General features: G+C 45.3%; 1 protein-coding gene across 2 annotated transcripts in view; it reads right to left on the bottom strand.

Annotated features, from left to right (window-relative positions):
• SBF2 (SET binding factor 2) overlaps window positions 1-13,771 on the bottom strand; it is an 805,041-nt gene extending 791,270 nt beyond the window's left edge. For both annotated transcript variants that reach the window (XM_088476083.1, XM_088476084.1), the window contains exon 1: window positions 13,640-13,771. In XM_088476083.1, coding sequence (XP_088332209.1) covers window positions 13,640-13,694 — 55 coding nt within the window. In that variant the 5' untranslated portion in view covers window positions 13,695-13,771. The remainder of the gene's footprint in view (window positions 1-13,639) is intronic.
• Window positions 13,772-14,771: the final 1,000 nt, after the last annotated feature.

Genomic DNA, 14,771 nt, shown 5'->3' with positions numbered 1-14,771 from the left:
ATACTCAGCATCAATGCAACAAAGGAAACGGCATCTCAGTACACTAGGAATACTCAGCATCAATGCAACAAAGGAAACGGCATCTCAGCACACTAGGAATACTCAGCATCAATGGAAACAGCATCTCAGTACATTAGGAATACTCAGCATCAATGCAACAAAGGAAACGGCATCTCAGCACACTAGGAATACTCAGCATCAATGCAACAAAGGAAACGGCATCTCAGCACACTAGGAATACTCAGCATCTCAGCACACTATGAATACCCAGCATCAATGCAACAAAGTAAACGGCATCTCAGCACACTAGGAATACTCAGCATCAACGCAACAAAGGAAACGGCATCTCAGCACACTAGGAATACCCAGCATCTCAGCACACTAGGAATACCCAGCATCAATGCAACAAAGGAAACAGCATCTCAGCACACTAGGAAAACTCAGCATCAATGCAACAAAGGAAACAGCATCTCAGTACATTAGGAATACTCAGCATCAATGCAACAAAGGAAATAGCATCTCAGTACACTAGGAATACCCAGCATCAATGCAACAAAGGTAACAGCATCTCAGCACACTAGGAATACTCAGCATCAATGCAACAAAGAAAACAGCATCTCAGCATACTAGGAATACTCAGCATCAATGCAACAAAGGAAACGGCATCTCAGCACACTAGGAATACCCAGCATCTCAGCATACTAGGAATACCCAGCATCTCAGCACACTAGGAATACCCAGCATCAATGTAAAAAAGGAAACAGCATCTCAGCACACTAGGAATACCCAGCATCAATGCAACAAAGGAAACAGCATCTCAGTACACTAGGAATACCCAGCATCTCAGCACACTAAGAATACCCAGCATCAATGCAACAAAGGAAACGGCATCTCAGTACACTAGGAATACTCAGCATCTCAGCATACTAGGAATACTCAGCATCAATGCAACAAAGGAAACAGCATCTCAGCACACTAGGAATACCCATCATCAATGCAACAAAGGTAACAGCTTCTCAGCACACTAGGAATACCCAGCATATCAGCACACTAGGGATACTCAGCATCAATGCAAAAAAGGAAACAGCATCTCAGTACACTAGGAATACCCACCATCAATGCAACAAAGAAAACAGCATCTCAGTACATTAGGAATACTCAGCATCAATGCAAAAAAGGAAACAGCATCTCAGCACACTAGGAATACCCAGCATCAATGGAAACAGCATCTCAGTACATTAGGAATACTCAGCATCAATGCAACAAAGGAAACGGCATCTCAGCACACTAGGAATACTCAGCATCAATGCAACAAAGGAAACGGCATCTCAGCACACTAGGAATACCCATCATCAATGCAACAAAGGAAACGGCATCTCAGCACACTAGGAATACCCAGCATCTCAGCACACTAGGAATACCCAGCATCTCAGCACACTAGGAATACCCGGCATCAATGCAACAAAGTAAACGGCATCTCAGCACACTAGGAATACTCAGCATCAATGCAACAAAGGAAACGGCATCTCAGCACACTAGGAATACCCAGCATCTGAGCACACTAGGAATACTCAGCATCAATGCAACAAAGGAAACGGCATCTCAGCACACTAGGAATACCCAGCATCTCAGCACACTAGGAATACCCAGCATCAATGCAACAAAGGAAACAGCATCTCAGCACACTAGGAATACTCAGCATCAATGCAACAAAGGAAACAGCATCTCAGTACATTAGGAATACTCAGCATCAACGCAACAAAGGAAACAGCATCTCAGCACACTAGGAATACTCAGCATCAACGCAACAAAGGAAACAGCATCTCAGCACACTAGGAATACCCAGCATCAATGCAACAAAGGAAACAGCATCTCAGCACACTAGGAATACCCAGCATATCAGCACACTAGGGATACTCAGCATCAACGCAACAAAGGAAACGGCATCTCAGCACACTAGGAATACCCAGCATCAATGCAACAAAGGAAACAGCATCTCAGTACATTAGGAATACTCAGCATCAATGCAACAAAGGAAACGGCATCTCAGCACACTAGGAATACCCAGCATCAACGCAACAAAGGAAACAGCATCTCAGCACACTAGGAATACCCAGCATCTCAGCATACTAGGAATACCCAGGTCAATGCAACAAAGTAAACGGCATCTCAGCACACTAGGAATACTCAGCATCAACGTAACAAAGGAAACAGCATCTCAGCACACTAGGAATACTCAGCATCAACGCAACAAAGGAAACGGCATCTCAGCACACTAGGAATACCCAGCATCTCAGCACACTAGGAATACCCAGCATCAATGCAACAAAGTAAACGGCATCTCAGCACACTAGGAATACTCAGCATCAACGCAACAAAGGAAACGGCATCTCAGCACACTAGGAATACCCAGCATCTCAGCACACTAGGAATACTCAGCATCAATGCAACAAAGGAAACGGCATCTCAGCACACTAGGAATACTCAGCATCAATGCAACAAAGGAAACGGCATATCAGCACACTAGGAATACCCAGCATCTCAGCACACTAGGAATACCCAGCATCAATGCAACAAAGGAAACAGCATCTCAGTACACTAGGAATACCCAGCATCAATGCAACAAAGGAAACAGCATCTCAGTACATTAGGAATACCCAGCATCAATGCAACAAAGGAAACAGCATCTCAGTACATTAGGAATACCCAGCATCAATGCAACAAAGAAAACAGCATCTCAGCACACTAGGAATACCCAGCATCAATGCAACAAAGGAAACAGCATCTCAGTACATTAGGAATACCCAGCATCAATGCAACAAAGGAAACAGCATCTCAGCACACTAGGAATACCCAGCATCAATGCAACAAAGAAAACAGCATCTCAGCACACTAGGAATACCCAGCATCAATGCAACAAAGGAAACAGCATCTCAGCACACTAGGAATACCCAGCATCAATGTAACAAAGGAAACGGCATCTCAGCACACTAGGAATACTCACCATCAATGCAACAAAGGAAACAGCATCTCAGCACACTAGGAATACTCAGCATCAACGTAACAAAGGAAACAGCATCTCAGCACACTAGGAATACTCAGCATCAACGCAACAAAGGAAACGGCATCTCAGCACACTAGGAATACCCAGCATCAATGCAACAAAGTAAACGGCATCTCAGCACACTAGGAATACTCAGCATCAACGTAACAAAGGAAATAGCATCTCAGCACACTAGGAATACTCAGCATCAACGCAACAAAGGAAACAGCATCTCAGCACACTAGGAATACTCAGCATCAATGCAACAAAGGAAACGGCATCTCAGCACACTAGGAATACCCATCATCTCAGCACACTAGGAATACTCAGCATCAATGCAAAAAAGGAAACGGCATCTCAGCACACTAGGAATACCCAGCATCAATGCAACAAAGGAAACGGCATCTCAGCACACTAGGAATACCCAGCATCAATGCAACAAAGGAAACGGCATCTCAGCACACTAGGAATACCCAGCATCAATGCAACAAAGGAAACAGCATCTCAGCACACTAGGAATACCCAGCATCAATGCAACAAAGGAAACGGAATCTCAGCACACTAGGAATACCCAGCATCAATGCAACAAAGGAAACAGCATCTCAGCACACTAGGAATACCTAGCATCAATGCAACAAAGGAAACAGCATCTCAGCACACTAGGAATACCCAGCATCAATGCAACAAAGGAAACAGCATCTCAGCACACTAGGAATACCCAGCATCAATGCAACAAAGGAAACAGCATCTCAGCACACTAGGAATACTCAACATCAATGCAACAAAGGAAACAGCATCTCAGTACATTATGAGTACCCAGCATCAATGCAACAAAGGAAACAGCATCTCAGCACACTAGGAATACCCAGCATCAATGCAACAAAGGAAACAGCATCTCAGTACATTAGGAATACTCAGCATCAATGCAACAAAGGAAACGGCATCTCAGTACACTAGGAATACTCAGCATCAATGCAACAAAGGAAACGGCATCTCAGCACACTAGGAATACTCAGCATCAATGCAACAAAGGAAACGGCATCTCAGCACACTAGGAATACTCAGCATCTCAGCACACTATGAATACCCAGCATCAATGCAACAAAGTAAACGGCATCTCAGCACACTAGGAATACTCAGCATCAACGCAACAAAGGAAACGGCATCTCAGCACACTAGGAATACCCAGCATCTCAGCACACTAGGAATACCCAGCATCAATGCAACAAAGGAAACAGCATCTCAGCACACTAGGAAAACTCAGCATCAATGCAACAAAGGAAACAGCATCTCAGTACATTAGGAATACTCAGCATCAACGCAACAAAGGAAACAGCATCTCAGCACACTAGGAATACTCAGCATCAATGCAACAAAGGAAATAGCATCTCAGTACACTAGGAATACTCAGCATCAATGCAACAAAGAAAACAGCATCTCAGCATACTAGGAATACTCAGCATCAATGCAACAAAGAAAACAGCATCTCAGCACACTAGGAATACTCAGCATCAATGCAACAAAGGAAACGGCATCTCAGCACACTAGGAATACCCAGCATCTCAGCATACTAGGAATACCCAGCATCTCAGCACACTAGGAATACCCAGCATCAATGTAAAAAAGGAAACAGCATCTCAGTACACTAGGAATACCCAGCATCTCAGCACACTAGGAATACCCAGCATCAATGCAACAAAGGAAACAGCATCTCAGCACACTAGGAATACCCATCATCAATGCAACAAAGGTAACAGCTTCTCAGCACACTAGGAATACCCAGCATATCAGCACACTAGGGATACTCAGCATCAATGCAAAAAAGGAAACAGCATCTCAGTACACTAGGAATACCCACCATCAATGCAACAAAGGAAACAGCATCTCAGTACATTAGGAATACTCAGCATCAATGCAAAAAAGGAAACAGCATCTCAGCACACTAGGAATACCCAGCATCAATGGAAACAGCATCTCAGTACATTAGGAATACTCAGCATCAATGCAACAAAGGAAACGGCATCTCAGCACACTAGTAATACTCAGCATCAATGCAACAAAGGAAACGGCATCTCAGCACACTAGGAATACCCATCATCAATGCAACAAAGGAAACGGCATCTCAGCACACTAGGAATACCCAGCATCTCAGCACACTAGGAATACCCAGCATCTCAGCACACTAGGAATACCCAGCATCAATGCAACAAAGTAAACGGCATCTCAGCACACTAGGAATACTCAGCATCAATGCAACAAAGGAAACGGCATCTCAGCACACTAGGAATACCCAGCATCTGAGCACACTAGGAATACTCAGCATCAATGCAACAAAGGAAACGGCATCTCAGCACACTAGGAATACCCAGCATCTCAGCACACTAGGAATACCCAGCATCAATGCAACAAAGGAAACAGCATCTCAGTACATTAGAAATACTCAGCATCAATGCAACAAAGGAAACGGCATCTCAGCACACTAGGAATACCCAGCATCAACGCAACAAAGAAAACAGCATCTCAGCACACTAGGAATACCCAGCATCTCAGCATACTAGGAATACCCAGGTCAATGCAACAAAGTAAACGGCATCTCAGCACACTAGGAATACTCAGCATCAACGTAACAAAGGAAACAGCATCTCAGCACACTAGGAATACTCAGCATCAACGCAACAAAGATAACGGCATCTCAGCACACTAGGAATACCCAGCATCTCAGCACACTAGGAATACCCAGCATCAATGCAACAAAGTAAACGGCATCTCAGCACACTAGGAATACTCAGCATCAACGCAACAAAGGAAACGGCATCTCAGCACACTAGGAATACCCAGCATCTCAGCACACTAGGAATACTCAGCATCAATGCAACAAAGGAAACGGCATCTCAGCACACTAGGAATACTCAGCATCAATGCAACAAAGGAAACGGCATATCAGCACACTAGGAATACCCAGCATCTCAGCACACTAGGAATACCCAGCATCAATGCAACAAAGGAAACAGCATCTCAGTACACTAGGAATACCCAGCATCAATGCAACAAAGGAAACAGCATCTCAGTACATTAGGAATACCCAGCATCAATGCAACAAAGGAAACAGCATCTCAGTACATTAGGAATACCCAGCATCAATGCAACAAAGGAAACAGCATCTCAGCACACTAGGAATACCCAGCATCAATGCAACAAAGGAAACGGCATCTCAGCACACTAGGAATACTCACCATCAATGCAACAAAGGAAACAGCATCTCAGCACACTAGGAATACTCAGCATCAACGTAACAAAGGAAACAGCATCTCAGCACACTAGGAATACTCAGCATCAACGCAACAAAGGAAACGGCATCTCAGCACACTAGGAATACCCAGCATCTCAGCACACTAGGAATACCCAGCATCAATGCAACAAAGTAAACGGCATCTCAGCACACTAGGAATACTCAGCATCAACGTAACAAAGGAAATAGCATCTCAGCACACTAGGAATACTCAGCATCAATGCAACAAAGGAAACGGCATCTCAGCACACTAGGAATACTCAGCATCAACGCAACAAAGGAAACGGCATCTCAGCACACTAGGAATACTCAGCATCAATGCAACAAAGGAAACGGCATCTCAGCACACTAGGAATACCCATCATCTCAGCACACTAGGAATACCCAGCATCAATGCAACAAAGGAAACGGCATCTCAGCACACTAGGAATACCCAGCATCAATGCAACAAAGGAAACGGCATCTCAGCACACTAGGAATACCCAGCATCAATGCAACAAAGGAAACGGCATCTCAGCACACTAGGAATACCCAGCATCAATGCAACAAAGGAAACAGCATCTCAGCACACTAGGAATACCCAGCATCAATGCAACAAAGGAAACAGCATCTCAGCACACTAGGAATACCCAGCATCAATGCAACAAAGGAAACGGCATATCAGCACACTAGGAATACCCAGCATCTCAGCACACTAGGAATACCCAGCATCAATGCAACAAAGGAAACAGCATCTCAGTACACTAGGAATACCCAGCATCAATGCAACAAAGGAAACAGCATCTCAGCACACTAGGAATACCCAGCATCAACGTAACAAAGGAAACAGCATCTCAGCACACTAGGAATACCCAGCATCAATGCAACAAAGGAAACAGCATCTCAGCACACTAGGAATACTCAACATCAATGCAACAAAGGAAACAGCATCTCAGTACATTATGAGTACCCAGCATCAATGCAACAAAGGAAACAGCATCTCAGCACACTAGGAATACTCAACATCAATGCAACAAAGGAAACAGCATCTCAGTACATTATGAGTACCCAGCATCAATGCAACAAAGGAAACAGCATCTCAGCACACTAGGAATACCCAGCATCAATGCAACAAAGGAAACAGCATCTCAGCACACTAGGAATACCCAGCATCAATGCAACAAAGGAAACAGCATCTCAGCACACTAGGAATACTCAACATCAATGCAACAAAGGAAACAGCATCTCAGTACATTATGAGTACCCAGCATCAATGCAACAAAGGAAACAGGGCAACTCCCCCAAAACTAATACAGCAGTTTTTTTTTTCTTAATCAACAGATGGATCTGCAGCCAGCTGACTCACCATAGACTAGATTGGAATATGATAGAGAGGAGGAAGCCTCAGAACCTGCATAATTGGGAATTAACCAACAATATTCAGGAGGTGCAGCAGCAGCAGCATGTCCATGTACACCCACAAGCAGGCAGTTACAGGTGTCGGAGCAGGAGCCTGGTGGTTTGCAACAAATTACCCGCCCACTGCGCAGTGGAAGGAATCAGTAACTGGCAGTTATAAGTATTAACAGTGATCGCAAAAAACGTGATACAGGGAGTGGGGGACCCAATTTTAAAAAGTATGCAGGTCCTGTGCGGCACGCTGTGTGTGGCTGTGCTGTGTGTAGCACCGTAGTAGCCAATCGCCGCCGTCTTCTCAACCAATAGCCACCGCTGGCATCTCCTCACCCAATCAGCAAGCAGCTCCAACCAGACAGACACCAGCCGGCACACCACCCGACCCCGCCCACTGTGTCTCCTGCTTCATACGTAAGCACGGAGGTGAGTCGCGATGTTGGAGCAGGGACAGTGTGGGCTTACTTACAGGGAGGAGACGGTCACTGTGCGCTATTTGGTTGGAGATGGAGTTCTGTGCTGGCCTGGCTCAGCTGCTGCGGAGTCGGAGGAGTGCTGCTTAGCCCCGGCCTGGTACAGCAAACTCTGTGAGTATATGTCTATGTGATTAATGAGGACAGGCCCAGGCTGCAGATGTGGTGGCATAAGAGGGTAGGCACTAGTGGCACATGAGGATGGGGCTCTGGTATATAAATGGCATGAGGAGGTCTCTAATGCAATATAAAAAGGGCATGAGGGGCTCTACATCAACAGGGGCATGAGGGGGGCCTTGATGACATATTAAGGCCCATGAGAGGGTTCTAGCATATATAGGGGCAAGAGGGGGTCTCTGATGTCAAAGGGGCATGAGGGGTTCTGGGCTGGCATATATAGGTGCATGAGGGGGTTTTTGGCTGGCATATAAAAGGTTCATGGGCCATTTATTACAGTAGTAAGAAAATGGCATTGAGTAAGATAAACAGTACCCGCTGCGCAGTCTCACCCAATCAGCAGGCAGCTCCGACCATGACCAGCCTGGGACTGGCAGGCCCCGCCCACTGCCCGGGAGCAGCAGCAGCGAGACGTCACTTCTCCCCCTTGCTCACAGGCCGGACTCGGAGCGATGTCCACGCGTGGCCACTCACCATTGGAACAGGTGAAAGCCTGATGCGGAGGCGCAGCACAGCTACCACAGGGAATCCGGCTCCCACTCCCACTCCCATTGGCCATTGCATAACATTCCACTTTTTGGCCTTAAAAAACTCTTTGGTTGCTTTTGCAGTATGCTTCGGGTCATTGTCCATTTGCACTGTGAAGCGCCTCCCAATGAGTTCTGAAGCATTTGACTGAATATGAGCATATAATATTGCTCGAAACACTTCAGAATTCATTCTGCTGCTTTTGTCAGCAGTCACATCATCAATAAATACAAAGGAACCGGTTCCATTGGCAGCCATACATGCCCACGCCATGACACTACCACCACCATGCTTCAATGATGAGGTGGTATGTTTTGGATCATGAGCAGTTCCTTTCCTTCTCTTCTCTTCCCATCACTCTGGTACAAGTTGATCTTGGTCTCATCTGTCCATAGGATGTTGTTCCAGAACTGTAATGGCTTTTTTAGATGTTGTTTGGAAACTCTAATCTGGTCTTCCTGTTTTTGTGGCTCACCAATGGTTTACATCTTGTGGTGAACCCTCTATATTCACTCTTGTGAAGTCTTCTCTTGATTGTTAACTTTGACACATATACACCTACCTCCTGGAGAGTGTTCTTGATTTGGCCAACTGTTGTGAAGGGGTTTTTCTTCACCAGGGAAATAATTCTTCTGTCATCCACCACAGTTGTTTTCCGTGGTCTTCCGGATCTTTTGGTGTTGCTGAGCTCTCCGGTGCATTCTTTCTTTTTAAGAATGTTCCAAACAGTAGATTTGGCCACACCTAATGTTTTTGCTATCTCTCTGATGGGTTTGCTTTGATTTTTCAGCCTAATGATGGCTTGCTTCACTGATAGTGACAGCTCTTTGGATCTCATATTGAGAGTTGACAGCAACTGATTCCAAATGCAAATGTCACACCTAGAATCAACTCCAGACCTTTTACCTGCTTAATTGATAAAGAAATAACGAGGGAATAGCCCACACCTGTCCATGAAATAGCTTTTGAGTTGATAGTCCCATTACTTTTGGCCCCTTAAAAATTGAAACTGTTGTAATTCCTACACTATTCACCCGATTTGGATGCAATTACCCTCAAATTAAATCTCAAAGTCTGCAGGTAAAGCACATCTTGTCTGTTTCATTTCAAAACCATTGTGGTGGTGACTAGAGGCCAAAATATGAGAATTCTGTCACTGTCCCAATATTTATGGACCTGACTGTATATACACACTGATGAGGACAAAAATCTTTCTAAAGTCAGTAAAAGTATAGGTTCCCAGAAAGCAAATAGAGGTACTCTCCAACCAACCATCACCTTTGTGTTTTTTCTCATAGGAATATGGAAATGAAATAACACCTCAGTGTGTGAAGGTAAATGACATAGATAAACATGCACCATGCTCATAACGGTATCTTTACATCTTCTCCCTTCCCTTTCACTCCAACCAGGGATGCACCCTCCAGGTGTATGATAACAATGTATCATTGTATTTTTTATTAACACCACATTCTAAAAAACTGAGAACATGCGTACCGTCATGTAAATACATTTCTCAGATCATCTTACAGATGGAACATAAACCCGGGTTCAGATGGGGGAATATCAGAATCTGTACATTGCACCAATAACAGACTTCTCATAAGCCATTTGCTCTCAGGGAACCTATAGAGAGAGAGAGTGTGAGTGAGTGAGTGAGTGAGTGAGTGAGTGAGTGAGTGAGTGAGTGAGTGAGTGTACATATCTTCTTTTCCCATATATATCCACTTGTATTGGAGAGATACCGCCAGTGGAAGAAAGAAGAAACAATTAGATCTGTATGGAACAACCTTTTGGCGCAGTTGGAAGCCCCTGTTTGTGAACATTAGAGTAAATTGAGCAATTGAACGATAACTATATCGTTCAATAAATCGCTTACAAATCGTTTGCACATCATTTAAAAAATTCTAAAATGACCAGTGATGCGCGCTCCCGCGGGTCGCTTAGACAGCCATCATCGGGCAAATATGTTGTACAACCTGACAATAATGTCACGTTCCGCATGTTTGGAGACGATTGATTGTGCCTACACTGAAGGACTGCTCGTAGGCACGTCACAGACTGACAAATCGTAATCATACAGTCGTTTTCATGTCTTTAAGTGGATGTGTGCCTTTACACCAGCACCTGGAACCGCTTGTTCCAACAGGTCCCTATATCAGCACCTTCTCCCCGTCTTACTTTAGGATAGATTTTTATACACTACTGCAACACCTCCTGGTTAGTGTTGACTAATCCCTACTGGCCATTTACTATTACACTTACCTAACCCCTCCCCCAGTGGTGCCTAACCCTTATCCCTCCCCCAGTTGGTGCCTAACCCTAACCCCTCCCCCCCCAAACACTAATTGTAACCTCCTGTGGTGCCTAAAGCCAACCCTCTCCCTCCCTGCGGTTAGCAGGTAAGGGCACCCCAGCTTACTTTCGATCGGGATGCTGTCTGTCGACATTCCGGCGTCAGTCTGTGGGCTGGCTTCGGGATTTAGCCGCCTATGTTAATTCCTGGGTCGGGATTCCGATGACAGGATTTCAACAGAAGCCGTCCCGGCCGTCTGTATTTTAAATACATCCCGTTAAAACACCACATATCGGTTGATAAGCAGTTCCTTAACTTTAGTGGATGAGCGGCCTTATAGTCAGCACTCAGGCTGCTTCTGCCTCACCTATAAACGTCGCGTTCTTTGCTTAGTACGCCGATGGCTTTACAAGAGAGGCCTTCAGCAAAGGACAAAAAGTAGAAATTAATATTATTACATTTATGTCAAAGCACTTAAATACTTGCCATCCAATTTATAGGGGCTATTTTCTAACTGTCATAGCAAGACAACTCCATAACGGAAATATTACTACTGTGCGCAGTTATATATAAACACTTTCGCAAAGTAAATGGATCACAATAGGCATAGTATAATTTTATTGTTGTACAGAATTAATGATGAACAGCTATAAAATGAGAGAAACAATTTGTTACTGTGCAATTAGCAAAGCCCAGTGAATTTAAAACTTGATGCATTTCCTTTATAATAGATCAGATGTGACACATTCTGAATGATCGTTTACTAGTCAACAGAAAATATTATAAAATCAAAACATAAACTTTCCCAGAGCTGCAGAGGGTAAGAAAAGGATGTCAACACAGTACCGGGCCAAATATTAAATTAAGTACTTTAAACAAACTAAACCAGGGATTCAACATTGGGCCAAGTGCTACTGGTGTGCCTAAAAATAATTCTAACGTTCAGCAACCATTCAAGATCTATAAAACAAATGTAAACTAGAAATACATAATGACCAGGTGTTACTAATCATTTAAACAGTCTACAGGCAGCAACCCCACAGACCCATATGACCCACACCACAGACCCATATGACCCACACCACAGACCCATATGACCCACACCACAGACCCATATGACCCACACCACAGACCCATATGACCCACACCACAGACCCATATGACCCACACCACAGACCCATATGACCCACACCACAGACCCATATGACCCACACCACAGACCCATACCCATGACCCACACCCATTACCCATTACCCATGCCACAGACCCATATGACCCACACCACAGACCCATATGACCCACACCACAGACCCATATGACCCACACCACAGACCCATATGACCCACACCACAGACCCATACCCATGACCCACACCCATTACCCATGCCACAGACCCATATGACCCACATCAGACCCATATGACCCACATCACAGACCCATATGACCCACACCACAGGAACATGTAGTACAGCAGAAAATGAAAAAATGATGCATTAAAAAAGACCAGATAATAAACAGTCTGTATGCAGTATTCACGCAGCGCAAACCTTCCCCTCACCTCCAGCACAAACCTCGCCTCCAGCGCATGCGCAGAGCAAACCTCGCCTCCAGCACTTCCGCAGCGGAAACCTCACCTACAGCGCTTCCGCAGAGCAAACCTCACCTCCAGCGCTTCCGCAGCGCAAACCTCACCTCCAGCGCTTCCGCAGCGCAAACCTCACCTCCAGCGCTTCCGCAGGGCAAACCTCCCCTCCAGCTCTTGCGCAGCGCAAACCTCCCCTCCAGCGCTTGCGCAGCGCAAACCTCCCCTCCAGCGCTTGCGCAGCGCAAACCTCCCCTCCAGCGCTTGCGCAGCGCAAACCTCCCCTCCAGCGCTTGCGCAGCGCAAACCTCCCCTCCAGCGCTTGCGCAGCGCAAACCTCCCCTCCAGCGCTTGCGCAGCGCAAACCTCCCCTCCAGCGCTTGCGCAGCGCAAACCTCCCCTCCATCTCTTGTGCAGCGCAAACCTCCCCTACAGCGCTTGCACAGCGCAAACCTCCCCTACAGCGCTTGCGCAGCGCAGACCTCCCCTACAGCACTTGCACAGCGCAAACCTCCCCTACAGCGCTTGCACAGCGCAAACCTCAGCACTTGCGCAGCACAAAGCTCAACCTAAAATAAGCCCCCTCCAATATGTATGGCACAAAATGATAGTCTAGCAATGTGCTGGGAGAGGACGTCACTCAGGATGTGACATTAGGGGAGGGAGACATTCCCAACCTACAGAACACAGGGGCAGGAAGACTCCCAGCACCCCTCCCTATGAGATATGATATGTGCCAGACGAGGCATAACACACAGGGGACGAGTCCATGTGTAGCGGGTATAGGGGGATCCCAGCAGCAGCATCACCTCCCTCCTCATAACAACACAGATCAGGGCTACAACCCAGCAGCACGTACCTGTCTTCTCATGGTCATATCCAACCACTATGAAGTAGTCAGCCAACCTCGCCATGGCCGCACAGAGTCCTCCTTCCACCGGAGAATCTCAGCATCTTACCCGCAGCAGCTCCGCCATGTTTATGGGGCACAACGAATCCTACTGCACATGCGCAGAATACTCTTCCGCCTACTGAGCATGCGCGGGAGCCGCAAGCTGGAGGCGGGGCATGGTATGCAGTGACACGCCCATCTCCCTCCCCGGACACTCCAGTATACACAGCACAGGCACTATAGCTAATCACATATACTGTACATAGCACTGACACTATAGCTAATCACATATACTGTACATAGCACAGGCACTATAGCTAATCACATATACTGTACATAGCACAGGCACTATAGCTAATCACATATACTGTACATAGCACAGGCACTATAGCTAATCACATATACTGTACATAGCACAGGCACTATAGCTAATCACATATACTGTACATAGCACAGGCACTATAGCTAATCACATATACTGTACATAGCACAGGCACTATAGCTAATCACATATACTGTACATAGCACAGGCACTATAGCTAATCACATATACTGTACATAGCACTGACACTATATCTAATCACTTATACTGTACATAGCACAGGCACTATAGCTAATCACATATACTGTACATAGCACTGACACTATATCTAATCACTTATACTGTACATAGCACTGACACTATAGCTAATCACTTATACTGTACATAGCACTGACACTATAGCTAATCACTTATACTGTACATAGCACAGGCACTATAGCTAATCACATATACTGTACATAGCACTGACACTATATCTAATCACTTATACTGTACATAGCACAGGCACTATAGCTAATCACATATACTGTACATAGCACTGACACTATAGCTAATCACTTATACTGTACATAGCACAGACACTATAGCTAATCACTTATACTGTACATAGCACAGGCACTATAGCTAATCACATATACTGTACATAGCACTGACACTATATCTAATCACTTATACTGTACATAGCACAGGCACTATAGCTAATCACATATACTGTACATAGCACAGGCACTATAGCTAATCACTTATACTGTACATAGCACTGACACTATAGCTAAT

This window comes from Taudactylus pleione, unplaced genomic scaffold, assembly GCF_031769625.1.
Source record: "Taudactylus pleione unplaced genomic scaffold, aTauple2 ptg000182l, whole genome shotgun sequence".
Taxonomy (NCBI): domain Eukaryota; kingdom Metazoa; phylum Chordata; class Amphibia; order Anura; family Myobatrachidae; genus Taudactylus; species Taudactylus pleione.
Note: the sequence above shows the minus strand (reverse complement) of the source record. Positions and strands in the feature narration are given on the sequence as shown.